Genomic DNA, 27,617 nt, shown 5'->3' with positions numbered 1-27,617 from the left:
TGCTGCTGATTTTTTACATTCGGCTGATAGCCGTAAGGTGAGGGTGGTCAGTTGATATTCACCGCGATTAATTCATGTTAACGTGCTTAACACTGAGATGAGGCACAAGTATTTTGTCGTGTTTCGGCTGCACTATGCTCCACTAAAATATGATCGTTCTATGTTGCTTTGATAGCGGCTAGGTGGCTAAAATTCCTATACGTTTAAATTAATGACCGAATTCCGAATGCACGTGATCCGAATTCAACGTTCGAAATAACGAAGCGCATGTGCTGAAATTGTTGCTGCGATGTCGTTGGTACACCAGGCACGCTCAGGGTATCACGTTTTTCCGTCTCGAATTACGCGAGGGATCTTCAAGTGCGTACCGTTTTATACCGCCAACGCTCTCCCTATATGCACGAGATCGTAGGAACAAAGATAATGGCCAAGTCACTAGCGTGCAGTTACCCTTCACATATAAGCCAGTATATTCGTCGTTTCCTGTCCGCTGATTGGTTCACTTTTGCATTATATTTGTTCACGCGCAGCCATCGATGCGATCGACAAAAATAAATAAACAAAAACTGCTGCAAGGCCCAAATGCACATTTAAGCACCAACATTAACCAAGGATAGTTGCAAAACTCCCTTTAGGCGTGCCTTTGGGAAATCGAAAACACTAGACACACTCCCTTTAAACAGAATAAGGCCTGATATCCCAGAGAATGAGCTGTCTGGAGAATGAAGCCTTCATTACCTGAATTTCAACAACACATATGTAGATACAAAACTTTTAGTTTCGTCAAAGGGTTCCCGAAATTTTGAGATGAAGAAGCACACTCCTGCCCCTGCCAGCAGGGGAGGACAAGTGCCCCTCTGCCACACCCCCGTCCGCCTGCTGCGCCGGTTCTGGTTGCAAAAGGCCGATAGTAGAACGTACACTCGTGAATTGCCCTCGTGCGCGGAATGATCGATACTCACGGAGTAATGCGCGATCACGAATGCTGCCAAAATAGTGCGAAGAGGCGGACGGGAATGTGATCCTTGGGCTCGCTGACACATCTGGGCGGGCCTCTTGGGTGTTAATGAAGCCCGGGGCTCCCCTGTTTCCCCACACTAAACGACAAAATGTGTACGGTTATAAGCTGAGCATTATTTTGCGATCCATGTAGCGCCTATATGCTAACCATATGATAACCATACTACGGCTAGCCAGGTGATACTTAATTTCATCATTCCATTCTAACTGCAATAAGAGGGGAAAACCGAACACATCTAATAACAGGTCACGAAGCCACTGCATTTGAGCGGTGATGTTCGGAGCCCAACGTCCAGCGCGCCGCAGTACAATGTGTTAATTCCAGAGTTCAGAAGTGGCCGAAGCCTCTCGCTTAGCAGCCAATCAACATAACACCATCATTTAGGGCTCATATGAAAGCCAGACGTGTATTTCACTTGTTTTGAGACAGACTGAGCGTCACGCGTCCCTTGATGACATGTTACTAAATGTCACACTGTGACCGCGGGTGTCATTACTCGGCTAGCAAGCTGAAGTGAATCATGGCAAGTGTAATTCCTTATATCATACCATAAATAAGCTGGAATAATACAGTCAGAGCGTGCAAAAATCGTGCGCCTTCGGCAGTTACTTATTCATGAAAGATAAACCTTTTCCATCCAGTGTGCACATGACAGACAAAATAACAGACAGAGATACGTCAAGGAGTATCCGTCAAAAACGATGATAAACATTGCAAGTCAGCTTGACATGCAATATTCTGGGTGTTTTCGACACTTTCTCGTGTCACTGACGCCTATTCCTTTTTAACACCATAGGAGCTGATGCAGTACAGAAACAATCGCCGAACAGGATGCGTATAAAAATATGCATATACGCTTGGCACACATACAAGACAGCGCACGTTTAATTGAATTAGACCCTGTGCCATGACATTTTGCTGCCTGGTGCGTTGGTCTCGGTCTAATTCACACGACGCAACTCTGGCAACATAGCTGATTATACACTAGCTTGAAAGAGTTAGATCTTGTAAATTTAAGCCGTAATAATGAGGACGCACGCCGGATCTCCTTTGGTCTGCCGGGCGATGCCACGGTTTCTCTCAGGACATAGGACAGATCGGCTATTCCTTTGGCACGCGCCCACTATTTGGCCCTATTCACGAGCTTTTGGGCGTCGTGGTGCCTTGATGGATACTTTGAGGCCCGTCGCTTGACTCTTTCTCTCAGCTTGGCGTAGGGTGTTATCGGACGTCCGCCTGAACCCCGCGACTGCCGTCCGTCATCAGCTAAGCCGGTGGGCTTCTGATCCCCGTGAGTTGGCACCACAGCGTCATCCGTAAAAAGACACGCTTTCAGCCAACACTCTGGTCTTGCGACGCCCATGTTTGTTCCATTTGTCTTGCCTGGCTGAAACAAAATTAGACAAGGCACGATCTACCTCTTCTACCTTTGCGCTCAAAAGCTCACTAATGAGCTTTAAGTTCAGTTTGCCTTTACTTACATATTACCGTTGCTAGGCTCACCCTCAGCTCAACTGCACGCAGCTTGCTGTTCCCCACTCGCTTTGACAGCACACCTCCTTTCACAATTGCGTCAAAGAAGGCTACCTTGCGAAGTCGCACTTCCATGTTGCGCACTTGACGGTCAGAGAACGACCGTCACCCATACTCAAATGCAACAATGAGTCAACCGTCTTTCTCAGTCACTCGGAACGACCGTCACCCACACTCAAATGCAACACGGAGTCAACCGTCTCTCTCAGTCACTCGGAACGACCGTCACCCACACTCAAATGCAACACGGAGTCAACCGTCTCTCTCAGTCACTCGGAACGCGCCCGCTGGCTGACGCTTGACCAAGCACTTAACCTGATGCCCTCCTCACCCTTTGTTCAAAGTTGATGCGATCACCGTATCTCCCCTCCCAGAAGGCGTCAAATGTCAGCCCATTCCCTGGGTCAGCCAGGCAAACAGAGTTTTGCGGCCGGCCAGCTGCCGCGCCGAACGGTGGCCGGCGAGACGCGGGTTTACTAAAACTTTTTAACTTTTTCGGACCTGTTCTGCCGCTATAACGATTGTTGGAGATTGTTGCTGACACATCAATGCGTACTTTGAACACAGCTTTAAGTGGGCACTGACACAGCCTTTTTCGTTGTTCTCAATGTATATTTAATTCTGATATGTCTTGCGCCACGTAGATGTTCTAATATCACGTATTATTTCCACTAGGGATGCCATTTTTGATACCAATATATTTTGGTCTTATCATCTTGCTCCCCAAGAATATGCGACGAGCATGCTGTCAATTTATCGCAGAATGAAGGCATCGCGTGACAACAAAAAAGTTCCAGCTTCATACACAGGTGAAACAAACAGAAAAGGGCTCATGTGAGGTCTGAGGATGATTTCACATGGTCCGATCAATTCGGCGATAGAAAACAACACATGCAAGTGGTTTTCAACGTGTCAGAATTTGAGGTTTCGGCCACATTTGAACCCGAATTAATACTGTGTGCGCCGTAGAGCTGTAGCTTTCCTATAATTATCACTAGCTGGAACACAGTCACAGGTTGAGACGTGCGACATCAAGTAAGTGCACGATTTGAAGGCAGAAGGGAAGGATGAAATTGGCCCATTCCTAACCAACCAAAGCTGTTGTCTCCTTTTCTTTACATCTACACGCTAATGCAATTAATGCTATGAAATATCGCGTTTCGAAATATTCAAACGTGATGCAAACTCGACGCTGTCCTTCCTCTTACATTGATATGATTGTTTTAGATGCCAGTGTTAATCAACAAATTCGTTTTGAGGTGTTCCTTTTGCACCAATATTTACACGTAGGTATAAGATAGACTGCTGTACCGTCATATTACTGGCGATTTACGCTGCCGTTCTACTGACGAAAGCTAAGCCCAGTGAACGTCGGAGAGGATATTGAGGGGATGACATTGCTAGATATTGGACTGAGTACAATCCTGGAGTAAGGAGGAAAGCGGGACACCATATGTGGTCTGATTTTGTTAGAATGCCGGTGAGAAAGCTACCTTTACATGCACTAATGTCATTCAAGCGTTAAAGGCGAATTCAATTCCTTAACGAAAGCGTACGAACTGCTCTTTTTGGCTGGAACCCCCTTCGATTACAGTACAGAGTAAGTGCACAATATCCCATTACTAGGACCACGTATCTACGAATCATTCATCACAACGTCCCGTCGGTTATAATGCAGGTGCTTCGTCATTTCCTTCAAGTCAAGTTAGAGTGATGTTGAACATAATTTCCGTGGGCATGTGAGAATTATGCAGCAGATTTAGGTGACGAGCTCAGATCTGCTCTGGAGCAGTACCACTATCACACCACTATTAAGACGACTTCCATGCTATTAACATACGACTTCACCACTACCACTACCACTATCGCACACCACTATGGCGTGATACTTTGTTGCTGCGAACGCACTGTCATCATGACGGTGCCGAGCAAACAAACGCTTTGGTGGTAACCGCCCCACACGCGGAATCAGCCCGGGAGATCTACTGCATCAAATACCCACGCTCGGAAGACTTACACTCTGGATGCCTATACTCAATACGTACTTCCGGGAGACCTACGCTTTGGAAGACCTGCGCTCGGAAGACTTACACCCTGGATGCCTACACTCAGTACCTACTTCCGGGAGACCTACGCTTTGGAAGACCTGCGCTTTGGAAGGCCTACACTTTGGAAGACCTACGCTTTGGAAGACCGACTCCCGGCGTACGTATTCACCTACGGATGGAAAACTCACCGCCGTTTTTTGTTTTGTTTTCTTTCTTGTTTGTTTGCTTTTTTAACGAATAATGATGTCCGGATTTGTCCTCATGTCATGACCGGGGGTGACGACACTGTCTTTTCATGGTGCTGAATGAAATAAAGTTCCCTCCTGTGCAAATTTGAGGGTCTACTTTAGATCATTTTCCCTTAGATGACCCACTTTCTCAACAGAACCTCGTAGTTAGTTAAATGAAACTGCATAAACTTGCCCTGTGGCTGGTGGGATCTCCGTTCTTTTTAATCAGGACCTCCTCTTGGGCTACCGAGGCTTTTAGTGTTTTTTTGTGAGACCTCCTACGCATCTGATAGAGCCTCTTTTGAACCATCATGATCCTGTTGTCAACTAATAAGACTTGTCGACCACCTGGTTGGGAACCTAATTCGTTCGATTTGATTCAATGTTCCGTCTCGGTCATCTGGAGCCTCTCGTCGGTGTGACGGGACCAGGGAGGGGAGTGGAGGTACGCTAGCTCCAGGGAAATGGCAAGTGGTGGCTGTCTTCCCCCGCCCCTCTCCATTTCACGCCGCCCCGTCCTCGAGGGCGGCGCCACCAACAATATTCTGACTGAACACACCTACATCACCCATAGGTACTTGCGGAGTAGGCCGTCCGGGAGTAGGTCTTCCAGGCGGTAGGTATTTCGGGAGTAGGTCTTCCAGGCGGCAGGTCTTCTGAAATTAAGCATTCTGGCCCTCATCACACATGTAACCAACTCCTGATTGTTCGGACAAGCGACTCACATTGTTCGGAAGTGACAATGAAGTAAATTAAGGATGCTGATTTTCCCACGGGCCACGTGGCGTCAAAGCTCTTGGCTATTCTGCCCAGGCCGCTGTCGGATAAGCTGATCCAGTTCGGCCGGCGGCCGACCGACCGTGCCCTGTCGTGCCAGACGGCGGCACACCGCCGCCGCTGCGGTCAATAGGGGCGCTCCAGCCGACTCCCCACCGAGGCAAAACCGCCGAGCGGAGCGGAGCCGGAGCCGGAGCCGGAGCCGGAGCCGGAGCCGGAGACCGGAGCCGGAGTAGGCGCCGAGCAGGACCGGAGCCCTGGCTGGGTCCGGGGTTGGGAGCCGAAGCAGGATCCGGAGCAGAAGATCATCAGCACCGACCGGTCCGGACGCAACCACTCCCCGGACCCGGGCCGGACTGGGACCGCACGGTACCGTGACCGGGACCGGGACCGGGATCGGGTCGGGGCCGGGGCCGGGCCGGGGCCGGGCCGGGGCCGTGGCCGGGGCCGGGGCCGGGGGCCGGGGCCGTGGGCCGGGCCGGGCCGGGCCGGGGCCGGGGTCGTGGTCGGGTCGGGTCGGGCCGGGGCGGGGCCGGGCCGTGGCCGGGTCCGGGGCCGGGGCCGGGCCGGGCCTGGCCGGGGCCGGGGCGGTGTCGGGCCGGGCCGGAGCAGGAGCCGGAGCCCCGGCCGGGCCAGGGCCGGGGCTCCGGCCCTGGGTGACATCAGGAGTTACATCGGATGCTGGATTAGTATGCGATATCAGTCTAGTCACTGATACTGCATGCTCCTTGAAATACCGGACATTTTTTTTGGCTGCCGCTAATGAAACGTTGGACTATTAGGATGACGTTAAACGTTGAAACGTTGAGTCGATCCGCCAGATTTTCACCAGATTGTTGGACGGTGTACCCACCGGGCAACAGCCCTGCCCACTGGGCAACAGACTCTGCCCACTGGTCAACAGACTCTGCCCACTGCGTAACAGACATTGCCCACTGGGCAACAGACATTGCCCACTGGGCAACATACTCTGCCCACTGGGCAACAGACTCTGCCCACTGCGTAACAGACATTGCCCACTGGGCAACAGACTCTGCCCACTGGGCAGCAGACTCTGGCGAATACTGCACGGCCGTAGGACCGGTCGGCGTTTTCACATTGGTACGAGAATAGCTTGATAATCAGTAAAAGCCTGATTATTCATAACGTCACACATCAGCGCGGATCACAGCGTTTTAAGCAGCGTAATTGTCAGCCACGGGAGCGGCGCCCAGGGATTTCGAATGGAGGGGCAGGATTGTCTGCGGCGCTTCCTGGACAAAACGGGGCCTCCCTACGCGGGGCCTCTTAGGCAATGTCATGTTGCAAAGTGTGGGGGTACCGGGGTCACGTGATCCTTATCATGCTGTTACACGTGTCAATATCCATGCACTTACACGCGCACACACACACACACACACACACACACACACACACACACACACACACACACACACACACACACACACACACACACACACACACACACACACACACACACACACACACCACACACACACACACACACACACACACACACACACACACACACACACACACACACACATATATATATATATATATATATATATATATATATATATATATGTCGACCATTAAACGACTAGAGGCCTTTCATAAATGCAGGGGATTTCCCATCCATTAAAGGGCCTCCCTTCCCGAAAGCAGTGCTTCCTGTTCCAAAAAAGGCCTCCTAATACATATATAGGCCTGCTAATCCAGAACGGGATTCTTGCCATTTATAAAGAGCCTCAAAATCCGCCCGTGGCCAGCAGTGAACACCTACATAGAGATTTTGGCCTGCTCTTTTGTCCAACTTCCAGGTTCCTAGTGCACTTCCGTTGTGTCTTTTAATGACCAAAAACGGTTATCCAGAAATACGTCAGAGCAGTTATGGAGCATCAGAAGCGGCCAGCGACACTTCATACACACCGGCTGGGCGCGATCTGGCAGGACCCGGCCTCATGCCCATCACGTGAAGAGGCGGCATCCGAACCGGACGTCAAGTAGAACATAGCCTCGTATATGCACAGCAGGTCAAGCAAAGTATGTCACAAAGCCCAGTGTCAAAATGGCCAGCGCCGGAGAGGAGAGCACGGAACCAACTCACGTGCACAAGTGGCGCCGAGTAAAAGTCGAAGTTTTGGTCGTTTCTTGAGTGTTCAATACCAAGCTTTCAGTCAAGGTTTTCCACATGGCATGAGCCTGAGATCCTCAGTTCTTCCTGACTTGAGTTCGAATTTGATTTCTGGGGTCTTGGATCTGAGAATGAGTTTCGGGACCTTAAGTCCCATTCCGAGTCCTACAGTTCAGTGTCATCGTGTACGAGTTAAAGATTACCAAGGCTAAAGATGGAGATGGAGATGCGTCGCAACCCCTCACATAGTATCCCACCAACCTATCCAAATCTTACCTAGTTCGACTCACTAAATGTAAAATGAACTAAACTGAACAAAACACAAGCTTGAACCCGAGGTCGATCCGAACCCAGACAAAACTGTGTGCTAATTCGTATCGGCTTCAGCCTCAGGCTCCATAAGTGTGGCAGGTTTTAGCATCTTTATGCGTGGGCGCGACTAGCATGCTTCTTGGCCTTTGAGTCCGCATCCCAGCCTTGTAATTCCACCATTGGTCAGCCCAAATCTGAGACTCTTTCACCTGCGAACTGAATCTTTTCTCTTGAATCTGAGTCTCAAAAGGTACTGAGTTGCAGCCCGATTAGGCCATGCTGTCCCGTGTGACAGAGGTATCAGGTCGATTATCAGACAGAAGGCGACCTGGTCCACAGGATGCTAAACAAAACATGGAAGCCACCAACAGAATGCATCAAGTGTTTCATGATGAACGTATTTTATTTCAAGATGAATTTGTGTTGGAATGAAAACTGACACAGTGTACCCCGTATTCTGATCGACTCTGCATGGACCTGATTTGGCTACGAAAAGCGACAATATATGATAATAATTTCATGCAATAATTTGACATAACATTAATCAGATATGCTAATAATGATTACACCAATAGCTAAATAGCGTCTGTGGTACCCTTCGTGAACTAAGACTCCACCATATTTTGCGGATCTGGTATAGATTTTGCTTTCATCAGGAATGCTATACGATTTCAAATGCACATCTGCAAGCGTGGTTTTGCCGGACGGCATGAGGGCGTTGTTGTCTGCGCTCGTTTATAACACGAATTTCCGCAGATCCAACAAAGATTCCAGCTACAGCAGGCTTCTCATATATCCACGTATTCCACGTTGAAATGACGGCAAAACACTGCTCGGGATTTCTGTTGCGCCAAACATTTCGGTGTTAGCAAACCTTTTAGCGTTTGCTTGCGCTCTGTCATATGAAAAGTGTGTATGCTCTCAGGCGGGCACCAACAGAATACGTGTTTAAATAATTCCTCTGCCCAACCTGCAATCTTCCGCCACTTCAAGCGGTGGCTCTTGCCGTTCTGCCAGCCGACGGAGCGGCTGCGTGAACCCGTATCTCTGCGACGCCACCAGCGGCCGCGGCTGACCGTCTTCCACATCGTTGCCGGCCCGTGATAATTGTCCCGGATTTAAGACTCGCTCGCTCTCCGCTGCTGTGGCGCCGCCGCCCACTGCAGGGCGGCAGGGACGGGATGCCAAAACCGGTGGGAGCGTAGCAGGTGGCGGCGAGTCTGCGGCATGATCATGGCAGATGCGGACTCTAAACAGGTCTGGTGAGAATATCAACCCGCCAGGAGACTTGCGAACTGCACAAAGCAAATGGCGTCAGCCGTAGGCACGTGCTTGTTGCTGAAGTAATGCCGAAGCTCAAGGAAAGCAAATCTTCCAGCAGAGAAAATGTCTACTCAGATACGCGGCGCCGGTGCTTCGCGGCGCTGCGGAAACTCAAGCTTGGCACAGCAAGTACCGAGATAAAGCTGGTTAAATGTGAGGCAGTAACAAGACCATTAAGCAGAATGTGAGCCAGTTTACTCAGCTCAGTGCCATAGAGACTCCGGGGCGCCACCGCCGACCTCAGAAGACCATGGCTGGGTACAGTTGGGCTCGCTTCCATCGCACACTCGTTATCCCGGACTAATTAGTGCGGACTGGCGCAGAGCAGCTGTTACTGCCCGAAGCTAACGCGCAGTAGACCATTGTGGAAACCCTTCTAGAGACAGATTTCGCCCCCGAGGCAGTCTCCGGCATGAACCTCACTCGCCCAGAGACCCTGGAACGAGCTGGAACACGAGGGGACGCGCGCACAGCTCCTCCCCGTGCGCTTTCGTGATGCAACAAGGAAAATCGTACAGAACTGACTGTCGACATTGAGGTCATGGAAATTGCGGGCTTTGACATAAACGTGAAACCAGTTCATTCCTGAGATTTTATTTATTTTGAGTATATGTCACCACCACAGATGGTTCGAGTGATGCATTAGAAGATTTTTTTCACTCTTTGGGGGTTATTTACACCCTCGGAAAGTGGGAGAGTCACGGCACCCATGGCCCCCTCCCTATTCCTATGTCTACGACACTGCAGTTCTGGGGCGGTTGAGGAGCATATCAGAGGCGGGCAAGCCTGACTGGTTACTGGTCCTGGGCCTGGCTGGTTACTAGCCCTTGGCCTGGCTGGTTACTAGTCCTTGGCCTGGCTGGTTACTAGTCCTTGGCCTGGATGGTTACTGGTCCTTGGCATGGCTGGTTACTTCTCCTTGGCCTGGCTGGGTTTTGTAGCCCAGTGTGAAGCTCGATCCTGGTTCTTTCTGGTTGTTTTAGGACAGATCAGTCCGGGATCGGGCGTTGTAATCCATGAAGTGGCAGCGGACAGACATGTGACTGGCTCCTAACAGTTCTTCACGGCAACCAATTCTTGGTTTCTGGCTTCGGGACCAGGATAAACTCAGCGCATAGTTCGAAATGAGGCCAGGGATGATCCGAATCGATTTTATTGCACGTTCCCGCTTGAGGACCTCACATAGTTTTAAATTATGAAAGCAAAATGCACTTTGATGCGCTGCATAGTGCAATTTTTGCATGGTGTATGACAGCATCGTGGATTTTTAAGGTACTTGTTTTTGCGTCACTTACTCAATTTTGACTTTTTCGGGCTTGCTGTGTAGGGAATTTAGTTTTCTACACAGCACAAGGCAATAAATGACGCGTGTTATACACGCGACCGTACAAAGGATATAACAATTAACATCCCCTAAGCAACGACACCCTTGGAATCATATTGAGCTGAAGTGGGGTGTTTATGCGTTATTTTACCAGAAACCGCGAGACACTTTTGGAACTAATAATAGCAAAACCTTTGTTGCTTATCTTAGAGACGCGTAACACGACTAATCGTTCTATTTATTTTTAGGTTGCAAAATGTTTGTGGCGCCGAGACATGTAGCCCCGCATACAATTCTTACATGTATGCCATCAAATAATACGTTTCAATAAATGTCATGCATGTGAAAAACTCCACACCTTTATCAAGTTTAAAGCCTTAGTCCGAACCCTCTGACTACATGGGCCTCTGAGGTAAGTGCCCGCGCTAAGCACTAAGCTGTGCTCGCTGTCCGAGCACTGCTGCCACCGTCCAATCGTAGAACTCCTTCGCGACGAACATTTTACGTGCCACAATGCTCGACACGGACATGCTGCCCTGTAACGTCACCTGAAGCGCGGCAGCTGTCACATGCCACAGGACATCCCATTCAGAGGCAAACTGCAAGCGCATAAAGCGACTCGAACGTAGCCCGCCACGAGTGGGCGAATCGGAAGGCGGACGACGTCACCAGCTGAGCTATCGGGACAGGCGGGAACTTTCCTGAACCATAATAGCCCTGACTTAGAGCTGAAGTACCGCGGTAAGCAAACAGGCGTGTAACGTGTAGGTAGAAATGATTAGGAGTGCGTAACGGGAGGATGTCAGCTGAGGGACTTCGCGGGTAGCGCATGGATTTGGCAAGCGACATCTTACCGTTGAGTCCTCTGTTCTGCAATGATCTGGGTAGTACCACCTTCCCCTTTCCCTCAAATTTTCCCAGGGTTTCCGCCATCAATGCAATATTTTTAAAATTCGAATTCGTTTCCTAGCTTTAAAAATTTTCAATTTCAAACATGTGCCCCGAAAACCACTCGCCATGCAGGCTTCAACAGAAAGCTTCGTTTGGCCTACTCAAGCATACAATGCGATTTTCTTGCCTGATGTGCGTCGTAAGACGACAAATAACGCTTCCATTTCGTGTAACATTCGCAAATAATGATCCAGGAGATAGTTGTGCAAACGACACGCGGTCCAATTGGGAATATAGATGCAAAATTGCGGAGCCGACAGGGCTCCGTTGCGATTAATGCTTACCAATAGCAAGTCCAAAAGTAAATGGCTTAACTCAAATGTCCCGTGACCTTTCGTGACCTGGCCTAACCTGACCAAATACAAACATAGGTCTAGCTGGGTATGGGAGCGAACAGATCCGTAACTGTCAAATGCAGGGGCGGATTCGGGATTTCGTCAAGAGGGGGACGCAACATTGTGGGGCCTCTAGTGTTTGCCCCCCCCCCCCAAAGTCCTTGCATTCCGGACATTGCACTTTAAGATAAATTGTATGTAGCATATATATATATATATATATATATATATATATATATATATATATATCATAAACACGACAGCCCATTTTACCGCGCGTAGCCCCATCAAGACAGGCGTGCTACGTATGCACATACATAAAACTCATTCATTTTCTACAGATCATGTTAAATCCTGTAATTTTGAGGGTAAGTGTTTCAGAATAACAGGGGAAATTAACTAGAGTTGGCTTCTAACAGCCATCAAAACCAATCACGCGCTTGATTCTCATATTATTACGGCCGGCTGGCTGGCTGGCTGGGCGATGTAACCAGCTTGATGACTATTGGATTTTCCCTTTTGGTATAAAGTAGAATAGAATGTTCTGGCATTCAAAACGTGTCGAAGACGTGATTCACTAGTATTATAAGTGTCACACACTCAAAAGTCGATGGAAATGACACATGCGACGTCGGCGGCACGTAAAATTAAGCTCGACTATTGCGCGTAAAAAAACTCATAGACACATATCCGACTGCTGGTCTAAGGCGAAGACGTCAAGGTCAATAGGGAGGGAACCTGAGCGAACATGGGTACCACAGGAGTCCAACAAAGTGACTCCCGTCAACAAGTATAGCGTCCTCATAGTAAGCAAAAAGAACCCAATACCCACGTGGTGGCCCCTAAACGATGAGTAGTGGCCCCAGCATGCTGACATATAATGCCCCGGCAAGAGCACAGTACCCTCTGAGCAAAGGGAATTATCCAAGATCGTGAATTAATACCCCTGCGCGATCAAGAGTGCACGGGCAGGTTAACAGCAAGAGCCTCGATAGGAGTGGAGTCCTCCGCAAATGAGATCAAGGGGAAATAACCCTTGATCAACGTAGAAGGTCCCTGACCATCAAGTATCTCGGCACCTTACCTTATAAGAACCCCAGCAACAGCACAAGGCCGTCCAAACAAGTGGAAAGAACACGAGACTAACGTGAAGGGCCCCTAAGCAACTGAGCGTGCACTGGCATATGGGGCCCAGGAAAAGCCTTTAAAGCCTTTCGGGCGAATGGGAAGAATCCGTGGAGGAAAACCTGCATTGATAAAGAGTACTCAAGCGTGGAAGAAGATAGCGTCCTTACAGCAGCGTTAGGCCCTACGAGAAAATGCGAAGAGATCTAGAGCAACGTGGAAAGCTCCTTAGCGATCAGCTTGACCCGGCAAGTGGACGTACAGGGTTAGGGCAACCAACAGCGTAGTGCTTCTGGACAGCGTAATGAACCCCATAATTTCCCGAAGCAACACCTTCTTCATCAGCAAAGAATTAACTTCGTCTGGTTATGAACTCTTTACTTTTGCTAGCACCTGTTCTTGGTGGTCTGTAGGCCCAAAGGCGTTCAATTTTTTGTTTTGCTGGAAAACTGCGCCTGTTCGGTTGGTTATGGTCCCATCGGAGCCTTTATGTCCCCTCGGCATGGTCCAGGGGGACACGGTCCCGTGCCCCTGACCCCCCCCCCCCCTGCATCTACCACCGGCCCGAACAGCTTACTAGATGGGGCCCGCCAAGAACATAGGGTCACCCATTGAAATACATACTCGCGGCACAATGTGTAGATTTTCTACCGATCGAGCGTATCCGAGCAGGTTGACATATAGGACCTCTGTCAAGAGCGTAGCCCCCCCCCCCCCCATTCAGATAGGAAGTACTCAAGACCCAATGTAGAGGGCCCCGAATGATCGAGTGTGCCCGAGTAGGTTAACGGATGGACCCCGACAAAAGCTTAGGGCCTTCCGTTCAAATATGAAATACCCACATGATGTAGAGGGCCCCGAATGACCGAGCGCGCCAGAGCAGGTTAACAGATAGGGCCTCTGAAAAGAGGGGAGGGCCCTTCACTCAAGTAGGAAGTACCCAAAACCAGATGTAGAGGACCCCCAACGATCGAAAGGGCTCGAGCATCTTATCAGAAAGGGCCGGCAATAGCGTAAGACTCTCCGTTCAAATAAGAAGTACGCAAAACCCAATGTGGAAGGTCCCGCAAGATAGATTGTACCAGAACAGGTTACCAGGTGACCCCGATAGGAGCGCGGGGCCCTCAATTCAAACATCAAGACCCAACGTGCGGGGCCCTCCGGACAATCCAGTGTGGCCGAGGAGGCAAACAGAGGGGACCCCGACAAGTGCGTAGGGCTCCCATTCAAAAAGGACGTGCCCAGGACCCAATGAAGACGGTCCCGAACGATCATAAGTGCCCGAGCAGGTAACGAGACAGGCCTCCTGCGAGAGCGTAACCTCCCCCCCCCCCCCATTCAGATAAGAAGTACCTAAGACCCAATGTGGAGGGTCCCCGAGCGGCCGAGTGTGCTCAAGCAGGGTACCAGACGGGCCCCTGTCAAGAGCGTAGGGCCCCAAGCAAGTTATAAAAAATTGGAAGCGCCCTTGACAAATGCAGAGAGCTCCTGGGTACATCGGGAGTTTGTCGGTAAAGGGCCCCTGAGCAGCCAATAGAATTCCCAATTAGAATTCCCGTTTAGAATTCCCAATTCATAACTTTTTCAATCTTTGGATATTTTGGGGGGCTTCTCGTGGGCCCTTTACTTTCGCTTGCAACTGCTCTTGGTCGCCCGAAAATCCAGAAATGTCCAAATTCGTTGCGTTTTGTGCAAAAAAAAACTGCACCTGTTCGGCCTGCTATGGACCCCCTTGAGGCCAATGGGTGCCTTCGGGGCCCAAGGGGTATCACGGCCCCGTGCACCCCCCTCCGGATCCGCCCCTGGTCAAATGAGGTAGTGATGAAGAAACCCAGGGTCTGCATAATCGCTTTTCATCTACACACGCATGGATACGTTATTTCGTAAGGCATGCAAAATTTGAGATTTCAACTGATCTAGGTCAACCAGCCAGGAAAACATCAGCGCGGTTGATGTGAGATGAAGGCTGAATAGCTCATCTACACTACTTTACCATAGTGGTACCCAAGTCCATAGCAGGCATTCATAGTTGCTCAGGTATTGAGACACAAGCTTGTATGATTTTAACCACGTTCTTTAAAGATTATTTTGGCTCGATGCGCTTTCTCCAGCACCCTTACTTCTTAGCCAATTTTGGTACCAAGGGTTTCAGAAGGAATGAGGTCACAGGAAAAATACCTATCATCTGTAAATTTACAAACGAGCTTTATGAATATATAATGTACAATAATTATTTATTTAATAAATGAACTTTGTGCAAAGTGGGCGCATCCTAACTGCGCATGAATCAGCTGGTCGCGAATGTGCATTCTGACCCCGTCATTAGTGCAAAACATTGCCAAACGCAACCATGTTGCATGTTTTCACAGGTGTCATCATTTGGTCTGCCCATTGTTAGAACCTGCCATTGCCCTGCTTTGTATGTATTTAGCATGCATCATGCAGCGTTCGTAAGATAAGCTACTTACAGTGTTTTACTTGCATCTTTTTGTCTCGACTTTGCATACGCACCGGTGTTTCAGCTGCGTGGTTTTCATGTAACTAAATTGATGTTCGTTTTCAATTTCAGCTCTGAATTGTTTCAGTTGCGTCCTGCGTGTATTCACTCGACTATCCACTAATTGTGTACCCAATTATGCTTGTTAGACCCTTCACGTCACTTTATATGGTAGTGCGCTCGAGATTTAACCAAAACAGTTTTCCTTAACACCAGAGTCCATAATGATACCACTCAGTGATGGTAAAAACTACACCAGAACCCGACGGGGCGGCTAAAATCCACAAGCTGCTCTATCCCCCTTCCCCATCATTGACTGCGCCGCTGCTTCATGGTCCAGTAATAGCTTCCAGGTACGCGTCATGCGCGGGCATTGTATTTAGTAGTTGATTGCACGTCTGTTCTTTTCATAGAATAGCGAAATAATATTTTCGGTTTAAACCATTCTGTGTTTAAGTGTTTATCACACCTTTTGGAACGAAACAATTTCTATTATTATCTTAAAGTAGCGATTTTCCTTTAGACGTACCAATGCTCGGTTTTAAGTCACAAACAAGCCGACCAATAACAGAGAGGTGTTCGCTAACGTCATCGACCTTGAGGAAATTGACAGGAACTTACAGCAGCGATGGCGGCGGCGGGGGTACCGTGGTGATTTTCTCAGACGAAGGAGTTAGCCGTCAGCGCTTTGGACTTATCCTGCCTTAACTCGATGCAAGTTGTGCCATTATATAACAACGGTTTGACAAAAGGCTTTCGGTGCCCCCCAAGGTGTTTCCGCGAAAGTGGTAAGCCATTTTACTGGGTTTTATTTTGGCTGGATAATACATGGTAAAATATGCCGACCATTTATTTAGCGTTCGCTGTCGCTGTGTCCCATATTGCACGCATCGGTGTTTTGGTACTCGGGGTGAAGGGGGAGGTGGTTGTGGGCATAGTTCTACAGCATGGCCGGCTGGGGTTTGTCTACAGTCTTAGGTATTCTTGTGTGTCCATTAAGCTGCACTTATTTGCCAGACATTAATTTTGCACTTGTAAACACAGCTGACTGCTTTGATGATGTGCATTGGGCTCGGTTGGCATGTAGCTGTCGGCTGCGACGTACGCAAGCCTACATTAACGCTTGCCCATGACTTTGTTGACGATTCTGACACCATGCATATTCAAATGTATGATTGTCACTGGTCTAAATTGCTTGCATGCATGACATGATATGGACAGCTAATAGCCAACATGAGTTTTTGCTGATCTGCTCTGTTATAACAATCTTGCTTTTGCAATGTCATTTGGGATGCACAATGATCACATCATAAACAGATAGGCACATTTGATCAATAGCATAGCAATTCATATGGCATGCTGATGAATATGTTGTAAATAAAATAAAAGCTTGATAAAAATAAAATAAAATGAATCTGATTTAGGCATGCAAACCATATTGAGCATGCCTTGGGTTTATGAATAGCAAAATAATGCCTTTTCTCTTACTGCTCAACATGTTTTATACAGGTGTCTCATTTTTTATTTCATTCAAAATTTATTGGTGCAGGTATTTGGGCAAGTCACAGGTGTGGACAAGTCACCAAAAGCAGCTTGCTGTAGGGCTAACATACAACATTCACAGAAATGGGTGGTTATGCCCCATCCATTCCTGTAATGTTCTACATCTACGAGTAAATGCATAGGACTAGCATTTTGAATGAATGCTGGGAGACAAGTAGTGTTATAGCCAGAATATGGCCCAGGCTTAGGCAAGCATGAGTTGTTGGGAGACACATCCCAAAATTGGGACGCCTCAGGTTTCTGCTGCCTTCTTTCTAGTCTTACCAAAATTGGCCGAAAGATCCTTCAGGGTCATGTCCAGGTATTCAAGAAAGTTGGCTTCCAACTGCCAGTGTCTACTTCCTTTCCCAGGGGCCACTTAGCCATGTGCAGCCTTGAAAATAATCAAGTTCTCCCTTTAAGACCCATCTATACTGAACCAGAGACATTTTGCTAATTAACAGTGTAATGACCCTGCAATATTGGTCTTATGGGAGGGGAGGGGGCCAAGACAAGCAGTGTCCCTCCATGGGCAAGCTGTGGTGAGCTTACTACAAGGTGCATATTGCATTGGTGATTGTTAATGCTGGCACAGGCTGCCCATTCTGGCCCATTGCTGGTGGCCTGCATTGAGCCTCAGTGACAAATTGGCAGGTTGCAGATGCACAAAAGACTGCAACCCCAGCATGGGTGGCCTTTGTTTGTTAATTGTGTGTTGATTGGCATTTATTATGATTGGGCATAGGATGTGACACACACAGGAAAGATGCCTAATGATTGTGAGGCCCAGGTATTCCAAAGGAACTTGTACCAGTGATGCATAACCTGAGCCATTCCTGGTCCTCAGCTGGTGATAGGTAGGGATGGTGACACTCCTATTGGAACCCTAACAGTTCCAGGGGTCCTCAACCAGTGAGAGGTGGGGATGGTGACAATCTCATCGGAACCCTAGCAGTTCCAGAGGTCCTCAACCAGTGAGAGGCAGGGATGGTGACACTCCCATTGGAACCCCAACAGTTCCAGGGGTCCTCAACCAGTGAGTGGTGGGGATGGTGACAATCTTGTTGGAACCCTAGTGGTTCCAGGGGTCCTCAGCCAGTGATAGGTAGGGATGGTGACACTCCCATTGGAACCCCAACAGTTCCAGGGGTCCTCAGCCAGGAAGAGGTAGGGATGGTGACACTCCCATAGAACCCCAACAGTTCCAGGGGTCCTCAACCAGTGAGAGGTAGGGATGGTGACAATCTCATTGGAACCCTAGCAGTTCCAGGGGTCCACGGCCAGTGATAGGTAGGGATGGTGACACTCCCATTGGAACCCCAACAGTTCCAGGGGTCCTCAGCCAGTAAGAGGTAGGGATGGTAACACTCCCATTGGAACCCCAACAGTTCCAGGGGTCCTCAGCCAGTGAGAGGTAGGAATGGTGACAATCTCATTGGAACCCTAACAGTTCCAGGGGTCCTCAGCCAGTGATAGGTAGGGATGGTGAGACTCCCATTGGAACCCTTGCTGGTGTATGGGGCCCCAGTAGGCAGGAAGCCAATGACCATTCAGAGAGGCTCCTCACAATCCTGATAAGATGGAGGATATCCCAACAGCCTTCACCTCTAATGGGGTCCTGTTAGCTGTTGGGTCCGTTAGTTATGCAGTGGTTGTCAATGGTCTCTGGACTTGTGGTCATGAGGGGGATATTTGCCAGTCATGCAGGGGTCCCAGCAGTCTGGAGCCATTTCACCAGATGCAGAAGCCCTGGTCATTTTCTGAGAGGCTGGCCATTTCAGGGCCTATATCTGCCTTAGCATTTCTGAGCATATCTGGGCATGGGTGATCGGCAGGCCTCTGATGCCCTCAGAGCTCCCAATCCCCTCAGGGTTCCTGAACTGCTCAGGGGCTCTGGTCAGCTCAGGCCCCTGAACCTCCCATGGGTCATAAACAATCCAGACCTGAAAACCACAGCATGTAGTGTTTGGTGTGGCCTGGCAGGCCCTCCCAAGATCTGATCAGGGAACCTTATCCTGGGTCCCTCTGAAGTCTCCAGGGGAGGTGATCACTCCCATCACCTCTGCTTTACTATGCCACTGAGCATGCAAATGCTGACAGCATGTGGCAGTGTTTGGTTCAGTAATATTTTGTTTGTGCAATGATCTGCATTAGATGAGGCTACTTGTAGCTGTTACTACAAATCTCTTAAGCTCTAAGATATGCTTTGTTGTATTATAAGATTATTTATTACTCTTGCTACTGTTAATGCAAGCAGTACATTATATGTGACTGGCTCTGGACTTTTGGTCAGTATATCACATGATCAAAATGTAATTAGCCAGAAAGTGTAAACATTGAATGGCAAATAGCGACTAAAAGCCCATGTCTTGCAATAACAAACCATCTTGTGTCATCCGCACTCTGTGTTCCTGACAACCCAAGTCAATCCCCACACGCACCACTCCACCTGCCTGAGATGGCCGCCTCACCAGTGGCCGGTGCTGGCAGGCACAGGACGCCCGCTGACCGACCGGCCGGCCCCTGAGCGCCGTCGGCCGCCATGGACCCGCTGGCCGGCGGCGGCATGGAGCTGGCCGAGCCGCCGTCCGTGGTCGGCCTGCACGTGGACGCCGACGAGCTGACCATGGACGAGGAGCGCGGCGTTGAGCTGGTGGACGCCGGCCCCCAGCAGGACTGGTGCCACGTCTCGCAGGCGCCCATGCAGGTGCGGTCTGAGGACATGGCGCAGCAGACGTGGCTAGTGGGGAGGGCGGTCTGTGAATCGGGGCAGCAGACGTGGCTAGTGGGGAGGGCGGTCTGTGAACCAGGCGCAGCAGACGTGGCCAGTGGGGAGGGCGGTCTGAGGACCGGGCGCAGCAGACGTGACTTCTGGGGAAGCACTGGGGACTGGCACAGCAGGCTTGGCTAGGGAGGAAGTGCTTGGGACTGGCGAAACAGGTGAAGCTAGTGAGGAAGTGTTGGGGACTGGCGCGACAGGCGGGATTACTGGGGAAGCATTGGGGACTGGCGCGACAGGTGGGACGACTGGGGAAGCATTGGGGACTGGCGCGACAGGCGTAGCTAGTGAGGAAGCATTGGGGATTAGCACGACAGGCGGGACTACTGGGGAAGCGTTGGGGACTGGCGCGACAGGCGGGACTACTGGGGAAGTGCTGGGGGCTGGCGCAGCAGGTGTGGCTAGTGGGGGGAGGGTGAACTTCATTCAGGTGTGCAGTGTGTTGTGTGCTAGGATCAAATCAATGATTCGGTGAAATTATTCAAGTGCAATATAAATACAAATGTAAAATTTGTTTATCTTTAAGATGTGGAGATGTGTATGTGCTTTGTCTTATGGCAGCTTGGTTCGTAGTTCGCGGCGGAAATGTATCAGCCTGGCCTTATGTGACCGACCGACCTGACCTGACCCGATCTGGCCGGACCGGACGTGAAGTGACCTGACCTGACCTGACCTGACCTGCCGGCAGGTGGTGCGGATCCTGAGCGCGGACGGTGAGGAGCTGCAGATGCTCTCCACCGACTACCACAACATGGACGGTCACCCCGTCACCATCCTGCCGGACGACTCCGGTGCGTATCATGCCACCATCGGGGCTTCCACCCCAATACCCTGCGCACGGGACTCCGGTGCGTACCGTGCCGCCATCGGGGCTTCCACCCCAATACCCAGCGCCCGGGACTCCGGTGCGTACCATGCCACCATCGGGGCTTCCACCTCAGTACCCTGCGCCCGGGACTCCGGTGCGTACCACGCCGCCATCGGGGCTTCCATTTCAATACCCTGGGCACGGTGTGGTGCTATGTGACCCGCATTGGCAGATCATCCACATTTCCTGGGGACAGGGAAGGGACTAATGTGACTGTTGGTTTGCCTGTTGGTGTAAGTGAAACTTGTGTCCAGAATGTGTTGTTCTTCTCTCTTGCCCTAGTGCTGTTGCCAGCGTCCGTATTGATAGGAAGACTCGTTCAGAGCTAACAACGATGTGATGAATGGAGGATAGCTAAAAAGCGTTTCCGCTCCAATATTTTTAATCTGAATTATGGCATCTGAGCTGGCTTCACACAGCGATTTGCTGGCTGTCCTGCCTGGCCGTGTGCTCCGTTTAACAGCATCAGTCGTCCCCTGCCTAACCAGAAGACTGCCTGTGCCCGCGCAGGCCAGTACGGCTCGCTGGGCGTGGAGCTGCAGGGCTCGTCTGCGCAGGACCACCGGCCGGGCATGGTGGAGCCATCACTCACCATACAGCTAGACATTCCGTTCATGACGGCCGAGAACCAGCACGACCCGGAGGTGCAGTTCTTCGCCGACATCTACCGCTACCTGGTGGCCGGCGTGGCCGCCAACTCCTCTGAGGCCAACCTCAAGAGTCTCAAGAAGAAGCTCAAGGAGTACGCGGTGGGTGCTCACTTGGGCTGTGCGGCTCTTCCGGAGGGACCTGCTGTGCCGCTGTGCCGCTGTTCATGTCAGTCCTGAAAGGACCGATATTTTATTATCTATTGTGGCCTGCTTAAACTGCGCAGTGATGGATTCAGAGACCGATGAAATCAGACTCGTTGCTCTGACCTGCTGCCGATGGACGCACTCAGGCCTGAGGGAACAAGAGCACCTAAATGATAACTTCAAAGCATGACATTCCAAATGCGTCGCGAGACATCAGTCAGTTGTCAGGAAGGCGGCAGATTCGAACGAGCGCCGATGGACGGTGATATGGTGCTGGCCTGGGCCACGGCAGGTGCTGGATGGACAGCTGTACTATGGCAGCCGCAACCCGCGCCTCATCGTGCTGGACAAGATGCGGCAGAGGGAGATCCTCCAAGAGCTGCATGTGGACCCGGCCACCGGTGGGTGGCAGCAGAGGGCGTCCAGGGTCGGCTCGCTAGTATGCGCGATTTCTGGGCTTATCTGGGTCATTTGTATACGTGGCCCGATCGTGTGGCTGTCGCCCGAGGTTTATTATGGGCGCTGCTACCAACTAGTGTGCGAATTTGTTGCGACATTATACGGCCACCACCATCCCGCAGCGATCTACTCCACCTGATCCCGTGTCACCCCACCGGCCTCGCCCGCAGGCATCCACCTGGGCGTGAAGCGCATGTACGCGGCCATCAAGTACTACTGGCGCGGCGTGTACAACGACCTGACGCAGCACGTGCGCGTGTGCGGCGCGTGCTTCGAGGCCGAGAAGCTGGCGCGGCCGCCGGGCCTGGAGATCACCTCGCTGCCGGACCAGCAGGCGGCGGCGCAGCGGCAGGAGCGCGTGGGCGCGCCGCCGCCAGAGGCGCGCACCAAGGCGCAGGTCATGACGGACCGCGCCACGCGGGTCTGGAAGAAGGTACTCGGCTTGGCGGGGACGGAGAGGTGGCGGGGGGGAACAGTGAGCGGTGGACCAGCCGGTCGGGAGGGGAGGTGTGGTCAGGAGGGAGGGGAGGGCGTCGTCGGTGGAGGACGCAGCGGTCGGGGTGGATGGGTTGGAGGTTTGTTTCCGATGCCATAGACCTGTAGAGGTAGGGGACTGACCAGCTTGTCCCGTCGCAGCGTTAAGTTATCTGGTGCTGTGTTGTAGCGCGCTCGGCATATCACGGCCCGGTGAGTGGTCGTATCGCCGCGGATTGCTTTTGGTCTGCGACGCCCTTTCCCCCTCCTTGCTAGTGAGCATGTCGACGGCGTCGCCCGCTCCCGTGAAGTGTGCGTACGTCGCCCGCGTCCCGTCCGTGATCGGGCCTGCCGTCGGGTGCCTTACCGCTGTGTTTGCCTACTGTGACCTCGCACCCCGATGCTGTCTCAGGTGGAGGCGCGCGTGTACGGGCCGTACCACCGCTCCGAGTCCGGCAGCGAGTACCTGCTGGGCCTGGTGGACCCCGTCTCGCGGTGGATCGAGGCGCTGCCCGTACCCGCCAGCGACAACTGCGTCCGGCTCGCCGACTTCATCTTCCGCACCTTCTGCACGCTCGGCTTCGCGCAGTGCGCGCTGGTCGGTGTTACCGAGCGCGAGTTTGAGGCCATGCAGGACAGGTGGGTGGTGAGGCCACGGTCGGGTGACGCCGAGAGCGGTCTCGAAAGATCCGAAACGGGATCGCAACATGTGGGTGGCATAGTTTTTCAATTTTTCGTTTTTCCTGTGGCGTTTTATGTTTTTCAGAGACTGTAAGCTCTTGTGCAGTGGTTATGTGCAAGCGAGATGTCAGCCTCGGTATTGGTTTGTTTTCACTCTTGAGCTTCCGGGCTGGTGTTCGCTTGACCGGCCTTCGGTGCGCGTCCGACAGGTACAAGGGCCGCTTTGAGCGTATGCAGGAGATCTTCCAGAAGTTGGAGCAGCCCAACACGGAGCACAGCTTCGTCTTCACCCTGCAGGAGTCGTCGCCAGAGTGCTCGTGGGCAAGTGAGTGCCGCCGCCGCCATGTCTGCTCAGTGGTGTGAATGCCGGCTGTCCTCATAACTGATGCGTTCGGGGCATAGTTATTTGAACAGTGTGCTCGATCATTCTGAGCACCGCCGCTTGTTTTTAGCCAGGTGGGCATTTACACATTGGCGTTATAGTACATTACAAGTATTGACCCACATTCACTGTGAGTTGTATTTGGTGATATCCCCATGTTTTTCGCTTTGCTCTGAAAGTGCACTCCTACCCCGGCGGAAACAAACCGGCGTGATACGTGCGCTCGAATGTTGGTCCAACCAGCTGTCGTGTTCTCAGTGTAATACATGGTAACACTGATGTCCGCGCTCGGCTGTGGGTAGTGACCGTGTCGCTCGGATGTGGTAGTGGCTATATCGCTCGGATGTGTGCAGTGACCGCGTCGCTCGGATGTGGTATTGACCGTGTCGCTCGGCTGTGGGTAGTGACCGTGTCGCTCGGGTGTGTGTAGTGACCGTACCACTCGGGTGTGTTAGTGACCGTGGCCCCTCGGGTGTGGGTAGTGACCGTGTCGCCCGGCTGTGGGTAGTGACCGTGTCGCTCGGGTGTGTTAGTGACCGTGCCACTCGGGTGTGTGTAGTGACCGTACCACTCGGGTGTGTTAGTGACCGTGCCCCTTGGGTGTGGTAATGGCCGTGTCACTCGAATGTGGTAGTGAGTGTGTGTAGTGACCGTGTCGCTCGGATGTGTGTAGCGACCGTGTCGCTCGGATGTGGCAGTGGCTGTATCGCTCGGGTGAGGGTAGTGACCGTGTCGCTCGGGCGCGTGTAGTGACCGCGTCGCTCGGGCGCGTGTAGTGACCGTGTCATGCGCGCGTGCCCTGCCACCTTCCGCTCCTGGTTGACCGACACCCACCGGATGGCCGCCAGCGGAAATGATCGACGAATTCGTGGAGCAGCACGGCGACCAGTGGGACCAGGAGCTCGAGTCCTTCCTCTTCGGCTACCACGCCACACCACGCGCCGACTACGGCTTCTCGCCGTTCTACATCATGTACGGCCGCAACTCTAACGGTACGTCAGCGGCCGCCGGCCTCACGTCCCCGGCGCCCTGTCCGCGACCTGCCTTGCAGGCGGCTGGGGGAAGGGGGGTTGGGGGGCTTTGCTGGTGTCATGCTGGCTCGCCACGCAGTCTTGTGCATCGTGGTATATCATAATTGCACGTGGTTACGATCTCACGTCACGTGGCATCGCAAACGCGATGCGTCTGGGCCCGATGCGGGTGTGGCCACATCGGCATCGGTGGCGGCATCGGCCACCGTTGGCGGTCTGACGCCGTGCCGCCGTTGACCCGGTGTCGCGGTGCCGGCCATCTCCGATATTTGGCCGCCGGCCTGATCCTGCTGCGGCCGACGCAAGCTGGGCCGGCTCCGACTCCTGAGCTGGTGACAATTCTGGCTCTTACGTAGCCGACCCCAGCTTCGTTGCCTAGACGGCCGGACTCCGACTTGGACGGCCATGACTCCGGCTCCAACTGAGCTGGCCTTGACTCGTCAGCGTTGCCGAGTAGGACAGAGCTGGAGTTGACTTCACTGAATGACGGGTTGACTGGCCGGCATTCGTGGTCAGCAGGTCTTGACTGAACAATGACGAAGATGACCGCAACTTCGGTTCTGACCTTCCCTGTGACGTTGACACTGACCGGGCAGGTGCGGTGTCGGAGGAGGACAAGGAGAACTGCACGATCCTGGAGGAGGAGAAGGCCCTGGACGCTCCAGTCCGCCCCCGCCGCCGGCTCCAGAGCAGCACACTACAGGTGGGCCCCCGCGGCGAGCCGCCGAAGCGTGCTTCGAGGCGGGCGCGAGGCGGGCGCGGGCGCAGTCACGGAGGAGTGGCGGGTAGAAGTGCCGACTCGAGAAGGGTTTATGTCACTTGTGTGCTTTGGGCATATTCATTAACGTTGTGATTTCGACCTTCGTGTTTAAAGAGCCTCGCTTTGTCCGGCCCTAGTAGTAATTCCGGCTGGCTGTTCCAAATTGCTGTTGCTTGAAGCTTCCATGGATGCGTTGTCGTATGATTTGCTATCGCCGACCTCGGCCGCCTCCCGCGCCTGTGACCGATTGGTGTCTAGAAATGTTGGCTGTTACTGCGGCTCTGACTGAGCCAGTCTGACTCCTCTCCACTGACCGACTCCCTGCCGCGCAGTGCCGCCACTGCAGCGAGATCTTCACCTCCAAGATCTCGTTCCGGATCCACCAGCGCAAGCACACGGAGGAGGCCAAGAAGCTGGGCGTGCTAGACGGCGAGGAGCCGCTGCGGCCAGTCGCCATCGAGAAGAAGCTGCTGAAGAGGGCGGTGAAGCGCAAGCAGCGGCGGCCGGCGCGGCCTGGCGCGCGCGTCAGCCACCACCAGCCGCGGCCGGGGTGGACCGAGGAGCCGCCGCTGGCCGCCGGTGACGCCGCCCAGCGTCAGCAGCTCACCAGCAGCACCGTGCACGCGGTACGTCAGCTCATCGAGGCCACCCGCGACGAACGCTCGCGCCGCGGCAAGTATATCAAGTACAGCGAGGAGCTGCGCGACGAGATCGCCGAGTACGCGCTGCGCCACGGCCAGCAGGAGGCGGCGCGCTATTACTCGCAGTGTCTGGGCGGCCAGGTGAGCCTCAGCTCCATCCGCAACTTCATCAAGGCGTACCGCGTGTTCTCGCCCGAGGTCAAGGACGAGATCGGTCGGTACGCGCTCGAGTACGGCGCTGAGGAGGCGACGGCGCACTTCAGCGCCAAGCTCAACCGCGACCTCAAGGTGGGCGTGGTGAAGAAGTACATGAAGACGTGCCGCGGCAAGCTGCAGGAGTGCGAGGAGGAGAGCGACGGTCGCAAGCCCAAACACACGTTCACAGCGCAGCTGAAGGAGGAGATTGGCCGCTACTCGCTGCAGTACGGCATCGCCGACACCATCCACCTGTACTCGGAGAAGCTGCAGTTCCCCATGAAGGAGAGCACGGTGCGCAAGTTCCGCAAAATGGTGCTGGAGAGCGAGTCGAAGGAGGAGGCGGTGACATTGGCCGTCCCGTCAACCGCGCAGCCGGCTTACGCCGAGGCGCCGGTCGAGATGCAGCTGGCGCAGCAGGTGAACGTCATCAGCCAGCCGGTGAGCGTGGCGCCCAGCTACGTGTACAACACGTACACGATCCCGGCCAGCCAGGCCGGCCAGACGTTCGCCTACCCGCAGGCGGGCAGCATCCTGGTGAACCCGTACTCGCAGCCGCCGCCGAGCTACCAGCCTTTCTCGTGCGCGCCGGCGCCGGCGCCGCAGACGTCCGCCTACATCAGCAACCCGATGATCCCAGTGATCCAGCAGGCGCCGTCGGCGGCCGTGCAGCAGCAGCAGTACGTGCCGCAGCTGATGGAGCACCTGGACATGCGGCCGGAGGCGGCGTACGCGCGTCAGGACCCGCTCGAGCTGGCCACCTCCGAGGCGAACATCCCGGGGGCTTACGGCGTGCCGGCGGCGTCGGCGCACGCGGCCGTGCCCATGCAGGCGGCCCCGCTGCCGCCGCCGCCGCCGCCGCTGGCCCGAGCCGGCCGAGATGGCGCCGCCGCCGCCGCCGGCACCGGCGCCCGTCCCACCCGCGCAGCCGCCGCCCGCGACGGCGGCGCACAAGGTGGAGCTGGCGGACGAGGACGACCCCAACGACGAGGACGAGCCGGACGAGGCGCCGCGGCGACGGCGGCGCGCGCGCCGCGGCCGCCGCGTTGGCGCGCACGGCGTCGACCGCAAGCGCGGCAACTACGCCTCGTACAGCCCCGAGATCCGCGCCGAGATCGGCCGCTACGCGTACGAGCACGGCAACCACGCGGCCACGCAGCACTTCCGCGGCAAGCTCGGCTGCGACCTGCCGGAGAGCACGGTGCGCGGGCTGAAGGAGAAGTATATCGTCAAGCTTGCGCCGCAACGACGCTGACGAGGTGACGGCGCTGGGGTTCGCGCAGCGTGGCCGCCCCATCCGGCTTGGCAAGTACGACCGGCTGGTGCAGGACTGCATCCGGGAGCTGGTGGCGCAGGGCGAGAAGGTCTCCAGCTTCCTCTGCATCGCCACGGCCAAAC

The 27,617-nt window shown here is 53.1% G+C and overlaps 1 protein-coding gene across 1 annotated transcript in view; it reads left to right on the top strand.

Moving 5' to 3' along the window:
• Window positions 1-19,316: 19,316 nt before the first annotated feature.
• The window catches only part of LOC119105390 (uncharacterized), a 43,067-nt gene continuing 34,766 nt past the window's right edge, over window positions 19,317-27,617 (top strand). Inside the window, exons 1-3 of the mRNA XM_037228856.1 lie at window positions 19,317-19,862; window positions 20,623-20,725; window positions 21,313-21,551. Of these exons, the coding sequence (XP_037084751.1) occupies window positions 19,698-19,862; window positions 20,623-20,725; window positions 21,313-21,551 (507 nt within the window). The 5' untranslated portion in view covers window positions 19,317-19,697. The remainder of the gene's footprint in view (window positions 19,863-20,622; window positions 20,726-21,312; window positions 21,552-27,617) is intronic.

This window comes from Pollicipes pollicipes, unplaced genomic scaffold (genome assembly GCF_011947565.3).
Source record: "Pollicipes pollicipes isolate AB1234 unplaced genomic scaffold, Ppol_2.1 Scaffold_6138;HRSCAF=7277_pilon_pilon_pilon, whole genome shotgun sequence".
NCBI classification, from domain to species: domain Eukaryota; kingdom Metazoa; phylum Arthropoda; class Thecostraca; order Pollicipedomorpha; family Pollicipedidae; genus Pollicipes; species Pollicipes pollicipes.
Note: the sequence above shows the minus strand (reverse complement) of the source record. Positions and strands in the feature narration are given on the sequence as shown.